The sequence below is a fragment of the Ctenopharyngodon idella genome, chromosome 19 (assembly GCF_019924925.1).
Source record: "Ctenopharyngodon idella isolate HZGC_01 chromosome 19, HZGC01, whole genome shotgun sequence".
NCBI classification, from domain to species: Eukaryota; Metazoa; Chordata; class Actinopteri; order Cypriniformes; family Xenocyprididae; genus Ctenopharyngodon; species Ctenopharyngodon idella.
Window position 1 is genome coordinate 11157846 of NC_067238.1, and position 24041 is coordinate 11181886.

The window sequence follows — 24041 nt, forward strand, 5'->3', positions numbered from 1 at the left end:
TCGCAATTTGACTTGCTCGACTGGAAAGAATGTGGATTGCCAAACATAACAGTGGTAGGCCACAAAAGAGATTAAGGACAGCAAGCAGTGAGTTAATCCACCGCCTTCAGATTTGTTTTGGGATTCCCCTTTCTTCACTGATCTAGGACTTTTTGGATTGTAATCTTACCCCTTCCTCCTGGCCCAGAGCCTGGGAATTCTATGCTTTTTCCCTCTATTTATTGTTTCCTTGTTCAAAAGAACAGAAACAGAACAAAACATATATGGCTGTAAACAAATATCCTGGTTTAGTGAGTTTATACTGTCATAGGCAGTGTACAGAGCATATAGCATTATATACGTATGGAGCCAAGCTCATAACGTGAAGAAAAAAAAATAGACATAATAGACATTAGTTATTCCCACAACTTTTAATTTTCAATATTTAACATTTTATTAATTTGGGAACAAATTAATAAATCATGGTTATGTAATTCTTAATTCGTCGTGGCCACAATATTACGTTTTTCCCCGCATGTCATGTATATGAAAATATACATGTATATCATGTATATGATTCTGCTGCCAGGCCAGTAGTTGGCGATGTCACAACAATAAGTGCCTATAGACTGCATGATAACGGTATTGTTTTCAAGAACTTGCACTCTGAAACCCGTATCTTTAAAGTTTGCGGTATGCAGTTTCAGATGCAGGGCTAGTTTTCTACTGTGTGCCTGTTTGTTACCATAGTAACACATTATGTCCACCTGTCCCTTGTTAATTTACTCATTTAGTCATGTGTATTTGTGACACTGCCACATAAGGAACATGTTTTAACCACTCTGTACATAACTGTATATTTGTAAATCAGAGTTTTAATAGGTTTTACATGTTTCGTTGTCCATTTTACTCCTCTTAAAAATGTGTGTTTGTCTTTAAGAACTGAGACTCCACCTGTCATGTGACCAATCACATTATTATAACTATGCTAAGTACATGAAGCCCTGAAGTTGCACACCCCAGTACAGTAGGTGGCGGTATGCACCTGAACAAGTTGGTTGTGACCCGCCAATAAAATTAGAGAGAAAGATAGAGGCCTGAAAACACTTAGGTCAATCTAAACTGCTGCCTGGATTGCGAAGTACCTTTTTGTGAACACTTGCAATTCCAGAACCTCATTCTCACACTTGCACTTTGGATTATTGCACATTGGACTATCAACACGCAGAGCTTCCTATGGACTGTTTTATGGTATGGAACTGATGGACTCTATGCTTTTACCAGTCTATGGACTCTTTATATATCTTGTGTTGTTTTAGTTCAGTGTCATTTCTGTTGGTGTAAATACACATCTGTTATTTTATATCCGCTGTTTTCTTGTCTTCATTTTTAAACCCAACGTACAAGTATTTTAAACAGTTCTACTTTTTTTTGTGTTTCCTCTGCCAGTAAGTTTGCATGTTCCACCCTCATGTCGCAAGACCTTCGTTCATCTTCGTAACACAAATTAAGATATTTTTGATGAAATCCAAGAGCTCTCTGACTCCTCCATAGACCGCAATTTAACCACTACTGTCAAGGCCCAGAAAGGTACTAAAGACATCGTTAAAATATAGTCCACGTGACTGCAGTGGTTCATCCTTAATTTTATGAAGCAATGAGAATACTTTTTGTGCACAAAAACAAAAATAACGACTTTCTTCAACAATTTCTTCTCTCCCATGTCAGTCTCCTATGCAGTTGACATAGTCAACACAGTGCAGCGCTTCCGAGTTCTATGTCAGAACTCATTATTGGCCAGCTCCTGCGTCAGCATCACACGCATGCGTCATGCTGCTCACGTGTACAGCATCGGCCAATACTGAGCCAGCGTTTGGACGTAAAGTTTGAGAAGTTTAGTTTCGTAAAATTGCTGCACTGGATCAAAGCCTCTGCTTTCTCTGTACCTGCACACCGTGACAGTTATATCGCCATGAAATAAAAAATAAATCACTATATCTAATTTGTAAGTTCAAGCTTTGCCCTTGTAATTTAATTAAAAATATAACTCAATCTTCTGGTGAAACAAGTTTGCTTTAACTCTGCCCCTTTCTTACAGTTGAATGGATTCTTTTTTGATAGTCACAATCACAAAAAAAGATCTGTCGCTACTTCTTTTACATCGTGACACGCTGTATATGCAGAACCTGATTTCACCAAGTGCAACTGTTCCTGGAACAACATTCCAATCAACCAATCAGATTTGAGGGACAAGTTTATAGTTTATGTTTAGGATTATAACCAGGGTTAGGTGCTTCTACATCAGTGTTATTCCCTTATCTTTTCCCATTGATTTTAGGGATAACTTATGGTATAGGGAGCATCCGATTCTTGACTATGATTAGTTCATGAGTTCACTAATAGAGGGAAGGATGTTGTTTCTGCTTGATCATGCATTCTTTTGCAGGAATTTAAACACTTCAAAGAATCCACCCACTTGGGCTAAATGTGGCTTGTCTTTTGCTGTGAACGCATCCGAATATGACAGAATAAACTTCTGCCTACTGAGCATTAACTATCCACCCTCCCCACCTCTGCTTTATAAAAAGGTTGCTCTGTCAAAGAATATGATGCAACTTCCGATAGTGCAGAATAATGGAACAATGTTTTGTCCGGACAAAGCATGTAATTCTAAACGTTCGGTGACACTGAACTGCATGACTTAACAAAAGATTAGAATATCCTGTACTGAGTAACATTTCCCCACTTTCTTTGGGAAGGGCACAAAGGTGTGTTCTCCATCCACTGATTTTCCACCTGTTGCATCAGAGAGAATCATCATCATCATCATCATCAACATGAGATCAACCAGTCGATTACTACTCACTTTTATCGCAATTACTCATTATTAGACACTTTCCCATGTGCCATAAATGAATCACGGCTGACTGCATTTGTATTGCCGTCAGCATCACATAACATTACATAGTGCATTTTGAACTATTTTAAATTAGTGTGAAAATACAAACAATGAGAATTCCTGCAGAGTGTGCACTTAATCTATTACTGCATTCTAAGTATACTAGACCACAGGATTCTAGGGTACTCTCACCACTTCCTGAAGAGATACAGGATATGACCCCACAGTGTTAACAGCCATTATTCTTATCAACATGTCCTTCTTTGCCTTGCCTTGTCTGAGGGAAAACAAGAAAGGAAGAAATAAGAATGAGTGGGTGATGGAGAAAATGAAAGAGAGACGGAAGGAATGCATGTATGTACATTCAGGCATGAAGACACTTGTGCATGCTGGATGTCTGAGTGGAAATAACAGTGAGATGTGTCAGAGGAGGCCAAGCGGATGAATGTGGGGGGAAATGGTCAGTGGGGAGACACAGGTATGGGGCTTCAGATCTTCTAGATTAGTGTGTGAGTGTATTGTGACTGTTGTGTCATGAACTTGACCTAATTTATCTAAAAAAGCCATCTCATGCCTCATCTCGCTCCATCATCTTTGAGGCATTCCCCTATGGCGAACCTGTAATCTGATACAACTAGTCTCAGTATATACTATATGTATATCAAAGACAACCTGGCTAATCTTGCAAAACAAACAGATAAACATCAGATTTGGGGATAAATATGAAGAAAAACTTTGACATGTCATTTAAATATATAGAGTCTTCTTCACATGTTAGTGGAGATGCTTAACGCAAGGTTGTTTGTGGGGCAAAAGGCCACCCCCCAAAAAAAGGAAAGAAAGAAAGAAATCCAAAATTAGGAACATACGGGTCAGGAGACATCTATTTGGCGGAAATAGCAAAAACTGTTGAGTTCTTTAGAAGAAAGATATGTTTAGTTAGAGGGGGTGTGTAGTTCTGTACTTTTTTTTTTCATGAATGTGAATGAGTCACAGTGTGTGTCATGGCCCATATACTATAAAGGAGAACCCTTTCACTAGTCCAAATGTTAGTGGAGTGATTTGTACACTGTGTTTACTACTTTTTTCTGTTTTTGGGATTATCATGAAACGTAAGTTCTTTCTTCATTTTTTCCCCCCACTTTACAACACAAGCAAGGGAATGTGTTTTAGAGAAGGCAAAAATATGTAAACTGTAGAGGGTGGGTCTATATGGGTGTTTTTGATATCTATGAATTTTGTTTTGAAAAGTCAATTCAGTCTAGTCAAGGCTCTTTAACCTCAAGGTAATTCAAAGTACAATAGGTAGATGTTAGAGATGGGGTTTGTGTCATTTGTATTACAAAAATTATTTTAAATATGTAAAACATATTGCGTTTAACTCTTAAGGAAATGCTTTAATTATTTATTGAGAGAGTTTTTCTTTGACATCTGTTTTTTCAGTGCTTAAATTATTAGGAAAAATACTTTGGTTCCCCAAATCCTGAATATGTGGTTGCATTCTTAATAACAGGTCACATTGAGGTCAAAGGTCAAGGTTATTTTCTCCTAATCAAATCAGACTGACCAATTGTGCCTTTGAATGTACTGTATTTAACCCACTATTTCAAATCTAGTCATTTCTGTAATTATATTAATTCAATATAATTATAATGTTATAATACAATAATAATATAATAAGATTCAGAATATAATAATATTTAAGGCGGTGTTGTTATTTTTGACTAAAACCATTAAAATTGTTTTCAGTAACTGAAATATAGCTGAAATAAAATAAAATGAAACAAAATACAAATATTAGATGAAAAACTTAAATGATGCCCTGGAGACTAGCTGAAATAAGTTTAACTTGAAGTACTAAAACTTTAAAAAAAAATAAATAATAATAATTAATATTAATAAATAGTTTATAGATAATACTAAATATAACACTGTTTCAATGCTGTTGCAGGATCAGTTTTAACCTCAGTCTGTGAACATTCTTACATTGCTTTTGCATGATAATGTCCAATTTGAAAACATGCATGCGTATCGACTCGGATGAGTAACAAGCTCATATCGGAGATATAGTTGAGCTATATTAGAGCAACGTTATCTCAAAATTGTGTTGACAGAAGCGAAAAGATGCTATCAGAGTGAAACAAAATCATTTTCCACCACTAATGCAGACAGAGGATGTCTGCAAGTGAATCAACAGCTGTCGTGCCAATTGACCCAGTGTGATATTTCACATTGCATGCCTTCAAAGGATTTGATGGAGATCGGCGCTATGCCATCAAATCTGTAGGGGTTGCACGCAGTGGTTATCGGTGACCTTAACAATTTCTCCATTTAGAAAGGTTTCAAAGGATGCTAATTGCGTAAATAGCCATTTCATTTCCTTCTAATGCTTATCAAAGGGTTAAATTACAGTTATCACATATCTGCTAAATGTATTTGAAGGCCTACAACCTTCAGACAGACTTCAGGCATGGCTCATTTGCGTTTGCTGTGGTTAAAGTCTGGCGGAGACATCAAACGGGCCAGAAATTAGTCAATTATTAGCGGGTAAAAGAAAGAACTGCATTAGGCCTAATATATTATGCATTAAATGCTGCTGCTGCTGCTGCTGCTGCTATTCATCTTCACCAGTTTTACCAGTTTAAAATTTCATGACCTTGTCTCTTGAGCTCAGGCATGCATGCAGCCATACATAATAAGCATTATTTTTGGAAAAGTGCTGACTTGCTTCCTTTCATCCAAATAGTACATCTCTTATTTTTGCGCACTCCAATGTGAAACCAATTGCAACGCACCCAGCTACAGTTACAAATGTGTCTTCTACATTCCTTGGAAATTCCTGTGGGGAGAAATCTTCCAGTGCTCCAAATTTTTGTCCCATCCGGTGTAACCATTACCAACCAAGAGGAAGAGCTCTCTGTGCAAATCCCTCTGCTTAGATACAAGATTTTATGGAGTAAAACAGCTGTTCAGGACACATACTGAAACACTTGTGACTCAGAGCAGCTGTTCCAATGACATTAATACGAAATCCTGTTTGTTTTTATGCTGACAGTGTCACTTGACTGCACCTTTCTCCTCATCTTCTTGATGACTTGCGTTGAGCTCTTCGTCACAGCTCGTCCCACTAATATACCACAAGGAAAAAACGGTCTGCAGATGCTGCAACAAGAAATGCGTACGCTATTCAAAATAGTATCTGAAGAAAAGCAAAGGGTAAGTATCAGTTTGCTGATACTGTTTATGTAAATGATTTTCTAATTCATTTTAAATGGACCATGCAGAATAAAATGCATGCACTTTAGGGTCATTAAGCTTACTGTTTGTCTGATAAAATGCTTGAAATTTTTCAGAATAAGTTGTACGACTTTGAACAATCGCTCACATCCCTGCCCCCGTTGAACTTCAGCACAGAAGACCTGAAATCACTCGAGGTAGTGCATCGACACCTCTGTCTCTCTGTCTTTTTCCATATCTGTGTCTCAAGCAGCTACAGCAGGCTTTCTTTGTGACTGAAGAATATCTAGTTTCAAAAATAAAATGTGAATTGTGTGTAACATCTGGCTATTTTGGTCCACAGATGAGCAGTACCTTAGCACAGCTGTACTCTGGTCTTAAATCCTTCAAGTTCCATCTTGACTGGATCCAGCAGAAAGAAGACGAAATGGGGAATGATTTTTCTATGACAAAGAAGATCGCTCATCATATCCAAACCATTAGCCACAAGGTGCTCACACAGGTAAGAAGATCCATGCAGCTCACCTACAGTAGGAAATCAAAAATATTTAAATATCTTAATATCTGTCAAAATAGATGCAAGTTACATGCTAAAGTATATACACACAGTATATACACACTACCGTTCAAAAGTTTGGGGTCAGTACGATTTATTTTTTCTGAAAAAAAAAAAGAAATTAATACCTTTTTGTAAGCAAACATACATTAAATTCATTAAATGACAGTAAAAACAGTAAATTGCTACATAAATGCTGTTCTTTTGGACTTTCTATTCATCAATTCTGGCAAAAAAAAAAAAAAAAATGTATCACGGTTTCCACAAAATTGTTAAGCAGCACAACTTTTTTCAACATTGATAACGATAAATGTTTCTTGAGCAGCAAATCAGCATATTAGAATGATTTCTGAAGGATCATGTGACACTGAAGACTGGAGTAATGATGCTGAAAATTCAGCTTTGCGTCATGTAAAATTGTAATAATCATATTACTTTTTACTGCGTTTTCGATCAAATAAATGCAGCTTTGCCCACGTGAAGAAAAAGTACACTTCCATAATGTACTTAAAGTGCTCTATTTTCACGCACTACTAAAGAAGAATTTTTAGTATATTAAGTACAAAATTACTTCTTAAGATAATCTTAAGAACATCTAAGTGTGCTGAACTGTGCTATTTTGAGAAAATGTGCTTTTAACATACTATCTCTGTATTAAAAAATGTATTTAGTTACTCCTTGTAGTACACTTGAACCCATCTTTCATACACTAGTATACTACAAGTGGTAACTAAATAGATTTTTTAATACAGACATAGTATATTAAAAGCACATTTTAGGTCACATGGTGTCTCAAAATAGCACAGTTGAGTACTTTTGAAGTGTACTTTTTTCACCTGGGTGATGAACATAAGACTTCTTTTCAACTATATTATATATATATATATGCAGCCAAACCAAAAAATATTCAGACACTAGATATAATTTTTTATATTTTTTTACTAGTGGGTGCAGAACACTATAGTTCATTTAAGTGAGGATAGCAAAATAAAGTAAACTCTGACATATTATACCCAAAAATTCTTCATACAGTGGACTACCAGTAAAACTGATAAAAATTTGGGACCAAAAATTATTCAGACACTTTGACCTGACCATGTCTTGCTTAAGTGTTATCTGACATAATTGAGATTATTTTTTTCTGATACAGTTTAACTCTGAGATCTTGTCATATTTTATTAGCATTTTTTTTAACTATGGTGAATAAACTGTAATAATGAATGAAATGTTCAAGGTGTCTGAATAAATTTTGGTTTGTATGTATGTATGTATGTATATATATATTTGCCATATAGGTTAGAAGGGTCAGTGTGACGATAGTTGAAAATCTTGGAATGAATAGATTGTTTCAAAATTACACTGGCTGACACAAAGCGAAAGTGACAAAAAAGGAAACAGATCAGATAAACAGATCATCTAAACTTTCTTACAGATTGGGGCACCACCTTCTGAGCTCGTCCACCCTTCCCTGCCTCCTCTGAAGACAGCCTGGAGCTTGTTCCAGGCCAAAGTGGAGATCCACGAGAAACTGTACCACTTTTGCAACTGGTACTTTAGAGCACTGGCAGTCCTGAGACACAGACAACAGTGATCATACAACATCATATGACACCAGTAGCCCTCAGGTGAGGTCAACAGGCATCGTGGTAGCATCATCTGACTTGCCTTAATGTTTGAAGGGATGGAATGAATGTTCCAGCCTTTGTAAGTCATCTTCCATTTTGACAGTCCATCAGTTAACATTTCCTATGTGTGATGTTGTTTTTTAATATTATTAATAAGTTATGTATTTAATATTTATTGAATTGAGTTCTATGTTTACAATGAAGGATTTTTTTATACATCGAGTAAATGAGAAAAATAGCACTTTATTAAGTCAGATATTAAGTGTCTCATTTCAAAAAGAAAATTTGTATGCAAAATCAGCTGCAGGCAGTTGCTAATAATGACCAATAGGTGTCGCTATAATGTGTGTAATAATGACCAATAGGCGTTACTGTGGTACAATTGTGAAGTTCAGAACCTGCACTGCTTTATTTATTTTTGTTGAAAGTTAGTAATTTTGTCAAAATGTAGTGAATCAACATGCTTGTTAAACAACATAGCTATCATTTAGGGTTAAGATTAGACTATTTGTTTGACAGGAATGTTGACCATTGATGTAAATCCAGTAACACGGCCTATACTTGTAAAATCACTGTAAAAAATGACTGTGATTTTAATGGTAAAAGAATGTAAAAATGCTACGGTGAAAAAACAGTTTTCATACTATATACGGTGAAAAACTGTAATAGATCTAACAGAACATTTCATTTCATTTTACGGTAAAATACTGTTAAATTGACAGTTTTGGAAGTGAAAAATAGCAAGTCACTGTATAATTTACAATAAAAAACAACGTAAATTTACATTCCCACAATTCCCTGCGTGACACTTCACATTTGATGTATTTTCGTTTAAATAACTGTTCCTTCTTAGTTTTTTCTAATCAGTTATGTACATTACGGTTTTATGTTACATCTAATGTTAATGTTTATTGCATTTTTAAAATTTCATGTGTGTTACCATGATGGTGTTTAGTGTTTGTGTGAATGACACTGAGCACCTTCTATACATTAGTATTGTCCTTCTCAACTTGTGGAAAAGCTTTGATTCATCATGTGATTCTCATCACCACTGTGTTTGGTGGTTGTCAGTGTGTTACAGAGATACAAAACAGATATTAGTACTTCAATAGGTTGGTAAATTAACATTATATCAGTTAATGAAATATGTTTTTTTTACTGTAAATTTAGCGGAATTTTTTACAGTAGTAAAATAAACAGTTATGAACCGTAATTACAATATAAACTTTTAAATTATACGGTTTGGGACCGTAAAATAGTGCTGTCCTGTAAAACCTAAAACGTTGCTACCGTAAATTCTGGCAACCACAGCAGCCATTATTTTACCGTTAATTTTAAGGGGATTTTTTTTTTTTTTTTTTTTTACATTGGATGAAAAACAACTTAAAGCTTCATTACGTATCTTAAAATGCACTCACTACCTGTAAATTGTATTTATTCGCTGCGATTACATATTTATTCTAAATGAAAAGTTACTCAAGTGCCACCATATTGCAGAGATGCACTGAAAAGTTGAAAAAAGAGGCCTTACATTACTTGAATCCCTCATAAACAATGCCAAAGCCTTTTCATTTTAACAGACGACTTGTAGAGAGAGGAAAACATATACAGTGTTTACAATTTAAAGAAATGGTGTTCATATTGGAACTTAAATTCACTCTGATTGGACTTTGCAAGCCCAATGAGATGGATGCTTTGGTAGAGTCCTGGATGTTATTTGTATTTTTTCATACTTTTTTTTATATATATCTATATATTTATTTTTTGTATTTATATGTTTTATTTGATTATTTAATTGTCTGTTTTCTTTCAATAAAATGATTTTGCATCAAACAAAATCGAAGAGCTTTTTTTATTATTATTATTTAGAACTGCTTCAGTAACAAATGAACCTTTATCAAAACAATCTAACCATCACATTATTTCCGATGTTCTATATATAATTATTTGTATGTTTTAAATTTGGATTTTCATATTTGTTCCTAAAATAAACTTGTGCGTCTTGTCATAGGTTTGTAATATAATTTTCCCAAATTTCCTGCCCGTCTGGCTGAGCATTTTCAGATAGTTGAGCTCATCCAGATCCAGACAGATAAAAATTGCCAGCAATAGCGTAATCAGCCATGAATGTTGAAATCTTTGTTGAGATGACTAACACCTAACGGTGCAGAACAAGGAATAGGATATGGATAAAGATATGTCGCATGACTGTGTGTGAGTTTAAAACCTGAAAAGTCAGGACTTGGCACGTCCAGTAGAAAGAGAGATCTGCGATGCAAGCATTTTGCGTAGCGCTCTCTCACAGCTGTTGGATTTGTCATGCTCCCTGAGAGAGAAATTGATCATGCTGGTCAGCATCATAACCATTTTTGGTTAATTAATTGCACTAAATTAAACATTACATTGACAGCTCTACATGAAACACGAAATGAGTTTGCTAAAGATACAAGGTACGAAATGAGAGCGCTAAAGACATCAAAGAGAAGAACTGAAAAGGTTAGGAGTTTTTGCCAGTAGTGACAAATTGCCTGTCAGCTAAAAACTCAAAAGTAACATCCAAAAGGAGGGGTAACAGCAGCGAGAGCACATGTGAGAGAATTAGGGTATAGAGAGAGACAGCGAGAGAGAAAGAGAGAGTAGACTATTGAACTGTAAGCAGAGGACATGAGAGATGCAATATCAATCAGTATATGTACTCAGCAGAGGCAAAAGAAACTGTAACCTGTAAGCTGATTTATGACCGGTTGACCTGCCGTTGCCCATTTGACCTGCAGCTTTCAGTGACCTGAGTTTATGGACAGACTGATCGATAGAGAACAGCACCTCTAAATTCTCTTTTAGCCTTCAACAACAGCAAATGAAAAATGACAGTAAGTCTTTTCAATCCTTTCAAAGTGTACATTCAGCTGTTGCATATGCTTATGATCATGTAGGCAATGATTATTGCTCATGTATACGGATTATGCACATATTTTAAAAAGATTTTCAAATAATAGGCTTTTATGCACACTACCATTCAAAAGTATAGGGTCGGTGAGATAATGTTTTTGAAAGAAGTCTCTTGTGCTGACCAAGGCTACATAAACTGAAACATTGAGAAACATTTAAAGTGTTTTATATTTTAAAATGTAATTTATTCCTAAGATGTTTTTCCACAAAAAAAGTTTGTGATTTTATATTCTGCAATGTGAGCAATAATGTCACAACTACATGAGAAGTTGCAATTACGAGAAATATAAAATAAATTTAAAAGTAGCAATGATCTTTTTACTTTTTTTTTTTGTTTTAGGTAGAATGGGCTTCCATAAAGTCTTAAATTGTAAACTGACTACTTATTACTGGCTACATAATCACAACATACCAGAAAGGGATTTTAGAACATGTTATGTAATTCGATGATTTACAACATTCCCAACTAAGCCTAAAGAACCTAGATGTGCTGCCCATCCTGCTGTTCTTGACAAGGGGTTAACCAAGCATGACTTTTGGTGAACCGTCTGTCCTCACACAACTGAGGCCCAACAGGTGCACCTTATCCCTCTTATGCAACACTGTCCCCCCTTCTTCAACATCCCGAATTGCTGCTTTACTAAAGAGTGTAACTTTTCTGCCTTTGGGATACCAAAGCACTCACATACTAAAAAGACTAAAAACCGAAAACAACATCTAGTTCAAATGTCTTTGATTCAAATTATGTATGACCGTTACCAATACTATTACTGAACAGAACACTTAATCCTATGAAACTCAGCTGAATACCACAGGTGTCTAGGGACAGTTAAGATGTGTTGACAGAATAGACAATCCTCAGAACTGAACCCCAAATCACCCTGATCTTATAATAGTAATAGTAATGACAGACCCCGGGAGTATATTTCTGATCCTGCTAGATCATATTTACTTTCAACATGGCATTTTGTGGTATTTGGTCCCCTTGTTGACAGCTAAATGAAACATTGTTTGACATGCCCAAAAAAGGTAGAAAGAAAAAAAAAGTATGGGAACTATGTTGTGGGTGTTAAATAAGAATTTTAGCATGCTAATTAGTAAATAGAGATGCTCTAATTCAGTGTTTTTGAAACAAAGTGGAAAAAGAGTCATGCAAATTCCCTCTCAAATTACAGTACATTAGATGTCAAGTTTGACACATTCATCTGCAAACTTAATCTAGTTTCGCTTCTTGCAGACTGCCACAAGACTTTTGGATGAGCTGTGTCACTTAACGGTTCAGTCTCTAGAATCACTAGAACCCTTAGATCACTTCCAAGTTATTAAACTTCTTGGAGAGGGTTCATACGGCAAAGTTATGTTAGCGGTGCACAAGAAGAGAGGTAAGTGATGACAACCCTGTTATATGTTGGTTTCTCTTTCTCTCATCTGATCTACGCTATATCAAATTTCTGCTTGATAACTGTATACTGCTTCCTTCCTTTATGTTTGACAGTATCTCCATTATTCTTCCAAATTTGCACATAATCTAGGAACCCCAATGGCCCTTAAATTCTTTCTGCGAGAATCCACATCTCTCCTGTCCTTTCTGAGGGAATATAACCTGTCTTTGGCCTTCTGCACCCACCCTTCACTTACCTCAGCTTTGGGCATTGCTTTCTCCACTCCTACTCACTACGTGTTCGCCCAGCAACCTTGCCTCTACGGCGACCTCTATGATGTCATCGTTCCTGAGGTTGGTAAAAGCTCAGTTCCATGCGTCTTAATGTTGATTATTCATGATTAATGAGGATTGTGGAAATTAACATCCATGCCACAGCTGACTAGTCCAATTGAGAACCTCAAAAAAGGTACATCTCTTGAGTTGTAATACACACAAAATATTTAGATCAGGATTGTACAGTCCAGCTCATGGAAGGCCACCTTCCTGCAGTGTTTAACTCCAACACTAATTAAACTCACCTGATCAAGCTAAGCAAGGTCTTTAGGATTACGAGAAACTTCCAGGCAGTTCTAGACAAGGCTCCAGGAGGGCCAATGTCCTGCGGAGTTTAGTTCCAACCAGCCCCAGAATACTTGCCTGGATGTTTCAAGTAATGCTGAAGACCTTTGTTAGCTCATTCAGGTGTGTTCAATTATGATTGCATATAAACTCTGCAGAATAGTGGCTCTCCAGAAGCAGGATTATCCACGCATGGTTTGAATCGGTGGTTCCCAAGCCTGTACTCCCAACACTGTGTTTTGGATGTCTCCCTTATCAAACACACCCGATTCATCAGTTCATCGGTAGAGACTCCAAGACCTGAAATTTGTGTTAGATTATGGAGCCATCCACATTTTGTCTCTCTTATCTGACACAATTAGTTCAGTTCATGGAGTGGTGGGTCCCCAGGACCAGGATTGAAAACCACTGTTGTAGAACATACAACTTAAGCCTTTATTGATTAAGTCATGGGTGTCCAATCTCCTGGAGGGCCACTATATCCTGCACAGTTTGGCTCCAATCCCAATAAGCACACTTGAACAAGCTAATCAATGTCTTTAGGGCTGAGGTAAGCAACTCTGGCCTTTGAGAACCACTTTCCTGTAAAGTTTAGCTCCAACCATAATCAAACACACCTAAACAAGCTAATCAAGGACAGGATTGCTTGAAAGCTATGGGTGAGTGGTGAGTTTGACTAGGGTTGGAGATAAACTCGAGAACCAGAGTTGCCAGACACTGCTTTAAGATTGCTAGAAATTTCCAAGTAAGTTTGTTAGGACAGGTTGGAACAGGACATTGGCCCTCCAGGAGCAGTACAGTAGTGGTAACTTGATTTCTTGCAGGTTGGTTTGGAAGAGAGCCGTGCCCAGGGAGTGGCTTCCCAGATCAGCGGTGCCCTCTCTCACCTCCATTCCCTTGGCTTTGTCCATCGAGATGTCAAACCGGAAAACATCTTCCTATGTGACCGTAACTGTCATTGGGTCAAGCTTGGTGATTTTGGCATGGTCAAGGCTGCAGGGACCAGGGTACCGTGCGTGTGGTACAGTTCCCCTTACTGCACACCTGAGGCTGAGATTGCAAGGAAGGGGGAGGAGATTGATTTGGGCCACTCAGAGGTGGATGACAATGGGAACAAGCCAAAAGGGGACTCTGGAAAGACTCGAAGGATGTTGGTGTCTGTGGAGCCCAGTACAGACAGTTGGGCACTAGGCATTCTAATCTACGCCATGCTTATGGGGAGCCTTCCGTGGTCTGAGACTGTTTCAGACAACACTGCATATAAAAGCTATCTAAAGTGGAGCAATTGGGAAGGTTTGGCATTACAAGAGAGAGGGTCAGATCAACCTGAGGACTTCCACCAGGTGGCAACCCAGTTTGCTGCATTCACCCCTCTTGCAACATGTCTTCTCAAATCCCTGCTCCATCCACAGCCCAGGCTTCGTGGCAGGCCAGATGAAGTGGGAAGGTACCTGGGAGGAGCCTGGCTATCAGACAAGGATGTCAGTGGGTGATGCAACAAAGGAAAGACAGGACTGAGGTTGTTGTCATCTGGACTATTCACTCTATGGTGGCAAGAATGGCAATCACTTTTTAGAAGAGGTTCTGATGGTAATCTGTTGCCAGTTTTAAAATATAAGACTGTTGTTTAATACATTCTATATATTCATAATTATTTGGGAGTTTCTTTTCCTGACTGACCATTACAGATCTTAACTTTAAACACTTAAGGTTTTAGTATTAAGGTTGATTTAACTATTTAACTACAAATAAGGGATACAAAAAGCATTTTTTAAAACTTTGGCCTCCATCCACAGTCCAGCAACATTGCTACACTCCAAAACAATGTGCGTCCTCCAAAGATCAGTGTAAGGATACACCATGGAATCCTTACCAGGAATATTAAGTGACAGCTAAAGATCTTAAGCATCTTAATAACATCTGTGTTTATAAGTCTAAATAAATATGGCTGCCCATCTCCACTTTCCAAAGTCAAACTGCAACCTCTAGAGTACAGCTATACCTGTAAACAGATGGAATAGAAGTTGAAATTGTTAGTTGCATAATTTATGAAGGAAAAAGTCAAGGAGCAACCACACTGAACTTGCCAGTTTCTTACATGGTCAGTCAGAGTGGTCAGTCTTTTCCTCATACCGTCTATGAAAACCTGAAACCTCACCCAACTTTAAATTGGCATGAAACAAATTCTTCTGAAATGTCTTATCTCTATTGTGACGTACTGTATATCTGAGTGAAACAACTTCAAGGATTATAGGGAAAAAAAGGGGAAAAAAAATTATTCGGTGGGACTTCAAGGGACCCCCTGTGGTGAAAATCAAGTTTTTGATGTTGTTTATATGTCTATGTGGTGTTTTTAATATGCTTTAAGACAATCCATGTGCAAATTCATTCAAGTCAACACCATTGCTGAGTATTTTCTCCTTAAAACTGCAGTGAACCAAAGACAGTTTAAAAAACGCGGTTTGAAATCACCGATGTCACAAACTACCTTGTAACCAATCACGTCAACTTGCAGGTCTGAAACAGGGGAGTCTCAAGAGAAGCCAAGTTATCCCAGTATATTTTTCTGTTGATATGAAAAATTGTGTATATTTAGCAATATAGCAGCTGAATTATGTATATAATGTATATTACGATGTTATGTCTTTCTCCACTGATGTTATAAGTTGTTCAAAGTGTTTCTAAGGATACTGATTTTTAGAAGGCAGACTGAGATGGCAAACGGGAACATGGTTTGTGTAATATTAGCAACACATTATTAGTGGTTTGATAACAGTCAAGCAAAAGGCTAATCATATTAATTATCGTTATGTGTCCAACGTTGTAAAGAGCGTTAGATAAAACGCATTATCATTCTGATACATCAACTTCGTAGACGACCCTGTATAATTCACTCTTCCACTTCTTCTCAATTAGTTTCTGGTTCAAACATATATGGCTGAATTAAACCAACTTGCCATTGAAGTTGACCAAGTGGATCTCTGAGCTGGTGTGAATGAGTGGAGGTGGGGCTAATTTGCATATTCATGTTTCACGTATACTAAATGAAGCAAAGCTATATTCAAGCTATTTTAAGGCATGAAGAATTTTTTTCACAGGAAAAAAATGTTTAAATATGTAATTTTGGTGATCAAAGCTGAGTTTTAAAGGCCCAATTTGTAATTTTTTGACGCTAGAGGTCACTTATTCAAAACAAAGGCTTAGCTTGATGACGCCTTGATTTTGCAAAATCATGGGAGGTGTTGTCTTCACGTCTACAGCCAGTGGAAAAGAATCCAACAAGACTTGGGCAGAAATCATATTCATGGATGAGCTAATGTATTAACCCTCTGGGGTCTGAGGATTTTTGGGGCCCTGGAGAAGTTTTGACATGCCCTGACATTTGTGCATTTTTCAGTTGTTCATAAACATATTAATGGAAAAAGTGTCATTACACCGTATTCAGCACAAACTTGGCTACCATAATATGTGAGGAACATGTACGTACATGTTTGTATTTTTGAAGGAATAACGTTTATGCATGGTTATTGAAAAAACAAAAAACTTAAGTCACTGAAATAAGGCCACAAAACTAATATTATATATGTGTTCACAAGACTTCTGGGTATTGGAGGTTGTAGACTAGAGTTTTTGGTTCAAAATGATGTAAAAATTATCCTGCCTACTCATTCATATAAAACAATATATTAATTTAAATTTTGTAAGACACTTTTTGTCAAGAAACACAGTATGCGTGGAGGCTTGAATCTTCATGAATAATGCTGTGATTCACACCTGAGAAGACAAAGACCCGCATAATAACCTGCATAATGACCCCCATAATGAGCCCTTTCAGTCAGGTAGGCTATGTGAAAAAACCCTCTGATAACAGGATCACATCAGCTATTGTATTAAAGTTAAAGTAATGTCCACTCTTGACAAAAATAACGATCAGAAATCCTGAAGTGTGGGGGGAAACCCGAGGACAAACGCGTGCATGCTATGGAGATTATGACATGAAACGAAACAATATACAATCAGAAAGCGAGCTGACAGAAGCATAACAAACGCAGTCATGGCGCAACACAAAGTTAAATGGATTCGGACAGCAGAGATGGAGGATCAGCTTGTTGATTTGTGGCAACAGCATGAGTATTTATACAAAGTGTCTTGTAAAACATACCAAAATCATTCCAAACAGTGTCAATGCAATTTCTTCCTGCCTGTTGTTCATCATGTTTATTCTGATGTCTCGAGAGATTTTGCGAGATTTCCCATGTTCACAGTCGGGACTCGGGCTGAAAATCTGTTCGTGTGTGGTGTGCTGTGTTTGTCAAATCATGGCACACCACACACTATAGGAGCAAAACGGTTAAATCTAGGATTTTTTGTCCTCTTGTTTGTGGTCTCTCACACTTTGAAAATCTTTTCAAAAATCTTTTAGTGTGTACCCAGCATTACCCTATAAAAAAACATTACTGGTGTGCATCTTGAGACAAAACAATGGCACTGACATATTTTAAGATATGTCAGTGCAAGTTGCTTCCAGTTAAATCAGCTCAAACATGCATTTTAGTCTGGGACTAGCTTAAGCCTTGTCTGTGAAACCGGGGTATATATATTAACGCATCTTTGGTGTTTCCATGGTTTCTACAAAATAAAACTGTAAACCAAGTGTAACGCGGGTATGATGTCATTGATAGGCGACGATGTCCTGGTTAAAATTGCTTATTTCTCTGGATTTAAACATTCTTGGAAACATTTGGGATAATACACAAGTCAACAAAATATATAACATTGTTCTAGTGGTTTTTGGATATTTTAATCCAAAAATCTTACATATTGTGCCTTTAAGGGATACAATTATTGACTACAGAGGGACTTTAATATTGTCTATCTGGAATTGATTGTATCAATGGCTCATTGTCGTTTACTATTTGCTTTGGTCTCATGTAAGTGACAGAATGCTCGAGGGAAGGGATTTTAAGTTAATGTTTTTGATTAAAGACTACAAGGGCACAAGAGTTAAAAAAACATGCTGTACACTGAAATCATTTAATAAACAATGCAATATTCCATTAAAAACTTTTAATAGTCAATTTTGATTTCATGGTGTCTTTAAAGGGATGGTAGAGGAGTATTATAATGTCGACCTTCCACATGAATAATATATGAGCAAGATTTCCCAACTGGAGGATGCCCTAGGGGCTCATGAAGGAACTGCAGGGAATGTATTACAGAAATTAATTAAATAAAGCATTTCAAATGTAATAGTTTGCTCTGATCTACCATCCAAAATGAAAATCAGGAAATTTATGTTCACCTACATTTTAAACTGTATTTGTAACTCTTCTTATATAGTTTGCTTAACATCATAAAGATTGGAATGCTTACTCCAGTCTTAAAAGCATATTTATGCTTTTAACAACCTATGCTCATGAAATGCCATCTTCACGTGAAGCAGTCTATGTTGTAAGAGTAAGAAGGAGCATACTGTATCTCTCAAATTTCAGCAGATAACATGCAGCCACATACAAGTACTCAGACACTATGTGTCCTAGATTTAAAAATAAACCTCTGACCATTAATAAAACTCTTTCAGCCATCATCACCTCTGTCAGACGCACACACACTTGAAATCACATACACATGCATGCACAAACACACAGAGTCTTCCTGATCTTTATCCTGAAGTGTCTCACACTTCTGCGTTCAAACTTGTCCCTCCATTCATTAACACCATACCCACACACCAGTGTGAAGTTACAAGTAAGAGATAAGTCTTTGGCTTAAGTTCAAACTCTTTCAACTGATCCATGAAAACATAACATTGTAAATTACAGAGTTAATATGACAACCATATCTGCAAAATACATAGAAATAAAAACATCTTGCAGTAGATTTATATACAACTGGACTATCAAATAAGAGTAAATAATATACAGCTGTAAACAAATGAAGACCACCTGACTGTTCACAATAAAAAATAAATAAATAAATGCAACTGCAAAGATTTGCACCAGACACTAAATGAATACAATCAAGGCCACTAAATTAAGACATTAAAAGATTACATATTTTGCCTTTTTAGTCTGAGGTTATTTAGGCACCTTGTTAAGAGATTAACAGCTGAAATAGCTCATTACATGTAGGGAAGAAGACCATGAAGATCATTTAACAGCTTTAATAACTATTCCAGTCGCTGGCTGTATGACCTTTCATTTGATATACTACATTCAAACACATTTATGTGTGCAATTACGCTCGTGTTCAAGTATGCTGTCGTCTCGCATATGTTCATTTTTATGTAAATGTGCATGAGAGATGTGCATGATTACATTTAATTGTTCTCACAATTTACAGATTTATGATGATACTACGGAATTTGAATAAATACATTTTAAAAATTTGATATTTTAAATAAAATCAAACTGATGTAATTACTTAAAGGGTTAGTTCACCCAAAAATGAAATTTCTGTCATTAATTACTCACCCTCATGTCGTTCCATACCTGTAAGACCTTCGTTCATCTTCGGAACACAAATTAAGATATTTTAGATAGTTTTTTTTTTTTCATCCCCCATAGAAAGCAATGTAATTACCGTCATTCAAGGTCCAGAAAGGAATTAAAGACATTGTTAAAATAGTCAGCGTGACTACAGTGATTCAACCTTAATGTTATTAAGTGACGAGAATACTTTTCGTGCGCAAAAACAAAACAAAAATAATGACTTTATGCAACAATTTCTTCTCTACCCTGTCAGACTCGTACGCAGTTGACGCAGTGAACGCAGTTCAGCGCTTTCGTGTTTACGTCCGAACTCCGGCTCAGTATTGGCCGGCTCCTGTGTCAGCATCACATGCATGTGTCGTGCTGCTCATGTGAATAGCGTCGCCGTTCTGACATAAAACCTGGAAGCGCTGCAATGAAAATAGCATGGGAGACTGACATGGGAGAGAATTTGTTGAATAAAGTCATTATTTTTGTTTTGTTTTTGTGCACAAAAAGTATTTATCGTCGCTTCAAAACATTAAGGTTAAACCACTGTAGTCACGTTGACTATTTTAATGAAGTTTTACTACATTTCTGGACCTTGAATGTGGTAATTCCGTTGCTTTCTATTGGGAATAAAAAAAATCTTGGATTTCATCAACAATATCTTAATTTATGTTCTGAAGATGAACAAAGGTCTTTTCGGGTTTGGACTGACATGAGGGTGAGTAATTAATGACAGAAATTTAATTTTTGGGTGAACAAAACCCTTTAAAAAACTATACACAGAGGGACAGGAAGAGGTGTGAAACAAAACAGCAAAATAAACAAAACAAAACAGGGAACACAAGGAGCCAGAAAAAAAAAAAAGAAGAGTACAAAAAAATATATTAGAAAAAAAATAAAGGCCCACCAAAAACAACTGACAATCTAATATAGCAAACACTGGGCTTATATACACAAGGGCTAACAAGGCTAACTAGACACAGGTAAAACAATGAGGGACTAATGGGGGAAACCAAAAGAACTCCTGTGTCTACAAACCTAGACACAGGAAACAGGAAACTAGAAAAACAACATAAAAGTCCAAACAAACAGGGAACATTATGTAACATGATGTAACAAGATGTAACACTATGCCATTATTGTTAGTGCCAGATTAGAAATTACAGAAAAATCGATTCACCATGTTTTAGTAATTTCCTTTCTTGGACTAATAAAGTAGCATCATATTGTAAAATGTTAATCATCACATTCCACAAAATGAGAAAATGGATGAATTTAGAATAGCCTACTTCTCTCAATATCTCTCACTAGTACTGTATGCAATGCTATTTGTTCTTTTAATTTTTTTTTTAATGAGCTAGAACAAGATATATCGATCCACTATGTGTTTGATCAGATATTGAGGAAGGGAGATCATGCATGATGATACCAGTCCTCCAAAGACACACCAGCAAATCTGAATGTGCAAGATGAAGCTCTCTCTGTCTGATTTTCTCATTTTCAGAATTTTCTGATTGCACCTTTAATCCTGAAACACCTTTAATTTACATTAGCAGAACTGGCAGATCAAATTTGTATGTGGGTATGGGTGTGCGATCACGTCCACAATCTATGATTGAGACAGGTTGATAGGGTGGTGCTAAATAACACTCTTGTTCACACATCCCTCACACTTTGAGAATTCTAAATGAGGACTGATTTAAACTTGCATCAACGAGTGAACAGCTGATCCCCAAATATGCTCCCTATTTATTAGCCAAGAACATTTCCTTGCAACGTTTCAAAACAGACCTTAACACTATCTTAACCAGCCGCTACCACGATGAGAGACAGGACATTTTGTTCACCGCTCGTTCACCGTTTCTATTTCTGCGCCTTCAGACTGAAGTCCTGACCATTTTGAAACCTCACTGATCCAAAATCTCATATCACATACAGTATTAAAGGGATAGTTCACCCAAAAATGAAAATTATTCCATGATTTACTCACCCTCAAGCCATCCTAGTTGTATATGACTATCTTCTTTCAGACGAACACAATCTGAGATATATTTGTGAATGTACCCCAAACTCTGAAGACAAAAAAAATGCATCCATCCATAAAAAAAATTAATCCATAAGACTCCAATAAAGGCCTTCTGAAGTGAATCAATGTGTTTGTGTAAGACAAGTGCCCTTATTTAAAACTTGATATAGTAAAATAACGAGCTTCCCGCGCGACAGCCATACGTATTCGACGTACGTCCAAAAAGTGTTAACTTCCACGACGTACAATGACATGACGTACTAAGCATTGTGCGTCATGGCGTAGTGTAGAACGTCATGGTGTACTACGTCGCAGAAATTAACGCTTTTTGGACGTACGTCGAATACGTATGACTGTCCCGCCGGAAGTTCGTTATTTTACAGGAGTCATATGGATTCATTTTTTTTATGGATGGATGCATATTTTTTTTGGTCTTCAGAATTTGGGGTACCATTCACAACCATTATAAACCTTGGAGGACTAAGGATATTTTTAAATATATCTCAGATTGTGTTTGAAAGAAGATAGTCATATACACATAGGATGGCTTGAGGGTGAGTAAATCATGGGATAATTTTCATTTTTGGGTGAACCATCCCTTTAAAACATTAAAAGATTACAGAAATAGTAGCCCTGTTAATGAAAATTCTGTCATAATTTACTCACCCTCATGTCATCCAAACAGATGCAACTTTTTTTTTCTGTGGAACACAAAAAGAGAAATGATGAATAATGTACAGGCCGCTCTTTTCCATATAATGAAAGTGTATGAACAACCAGATTTTTAAACTCAAAACACAGAAATGTTTCATAAAAGTAATCAAGATGAATCACACAATGTATTCCAAGTGTCCTAAAGCCATACGATTGCTTTGTATGAAAACAGACCAAAATTTTAGTCATTATTCATGCATATTCACGAATAAATTAAAAAACATTCCACATTTTTTTTCTTTTTCTGGTCAGTTTAAGGACATTTTAAGAAAATGTGAATAGTAATATACAGCAAAATAAAAGGAAATAGGAGTAGGACCATTGATTAGAAAAGGATATTGCATTATTAAATTGTTTTCTGTATAAACACGTTTTTTATACACGTTTTTAGTCAAGTGAAAGTGAATCATGTATTCACATTCCTAACAAATGCCAAATCAATGAGTGAGATGCAAATTAAGAAAAGTTGAGATAAAAAAAAAAAAAAATTTGTCCAATACATTAAGGACATGTTAACACGACAACAATGTACTAAAAATGTTGATCCCCATTCACATTTTATGACATAAGTCAATCAACAAATGAAGCAGGATCCAATTTCAAGGTTAAAAATCTCACAAGTCCAAACCCAATAATAGATGTCCCAGTCCAAAGTTCAAAAGCAATCCAATTAATTATGTAAACAAGGTAAATCCACAACCCAGTGATGAGAGTCAAAGGAACAAACAAGCTTTGTAAGTATGAAAAACTAAGCCAATCAGAATGATGCTGTGAACAAACAAACAAGATTAAGGGAACTATAAGGGTATTTAACAGGTCATTACTCACAACAGACAAGGAGCAGGTGTGCATGTATTATGAAAATTCTCAGCACTGGGGTGACAGAGACGTTTGGTGGCCAAACTGAGAAGTACAAGCTGTGAGTGTGATGGTAATTCTTTCTCAACCAATTGAAGCAGCTGAGCTTTGAAAAGTCTGCAAAAAGGAAGCGTATACAAGATGTTATCTGACATAGATATAAATGATGGAAACAGATGTGTGCCCTAAGGTCATCTGCTGGAAAATCCAGCTTAAACTCAGCTGCTGCTAGCTGTGTTTAGCTGGTTTCTAGCTGGTCCAAGCTGGCCATCAGTCACTACGTTCCAAGAAAAAGAAGGGGGGGGGGAACTGCACCTGGGAGATGATTTATTGCTGGTCCAAGATGGTCTTGCATATGACTAACGATGTATTAGACAAACTACCATGGTCCACAACATTTACCATCTTAAAATGTATTTTCCAGTAGAAAATGCTAAGCACATAGATCATGTGAGATAGATTAACCATCTGTAATTATAGTGATTTTATTTACTTTCACGTTCCAGTGACATTCGCTAAATAAATAAAAAGCCATTTTCGATTAAAAACTATATGTAAGATTTCCAAAACTAAGAGAGTTCAACTTACCTCAACTAGCGTGCAATCCCATGCTAAAAGCATTTGAAGGTGAACATAAAAAATATTTACTTTAATAATATACTTGTGCCAAGTAATTAAGTGTGACTGACTATAAAAATAAAAGTGAGATACCGAATG

The 24041-nt window shown here is 36.5% G+C and overlaps 2 protein-coding genes across 2 annotated transcripts; both read left to right on the forward strand.

The window, feature by feature from the left end:
• Positions 1 to 3836: 3836 nt before the first annotated feature.
• On the forward strand, positions 3837 to 10148 carry il11b (interleukin 11b). The gene is made up of 5 exons (XM_051873596.1): positions 3837 to 3990; positions 5934 to 6094; positions 6232 to 6312; positions 6459 to 6617; positions 8104 to 10148. Exons 1-5 carry the CDS (start codon positions 3864 to 3866, stop codon positions 8260 to 8262), a joined length of 687 nt encoding a protein of 228 aa, XP_051729556.1. The 5' UTR covers positions 3837 to 3863; the 3' UTR covers positions 8263 to 10148.
• A 585-nt stretch (positions 10149 to 10733) lies between these two features.
• si:ch211-171h4.3 (serine/threonine-protein kinase SBK1) lies at positions 10734 to 14898 on the forward strand. Its single transcript, XM_051873595.1, has 4 exons — positions 10734 to 11166; positions 12483 to 12627; positions 12778 to 12980; positions 14072 to 14898. Exons 1-4 carry the CDS (start codon positions 11161 to 11163, stop codon positions 14738 to 14740), a joined length of 1023 nt encoding a protein of 340 aa, XP_051729555.1. The 5' UTR covers positions 10734 to 11160; the 3' UTR covers positions 14741 to 14898.
• The last annotated feature ends 9143 nt before the right edge of the window (positions 14899 to 24041 follow it).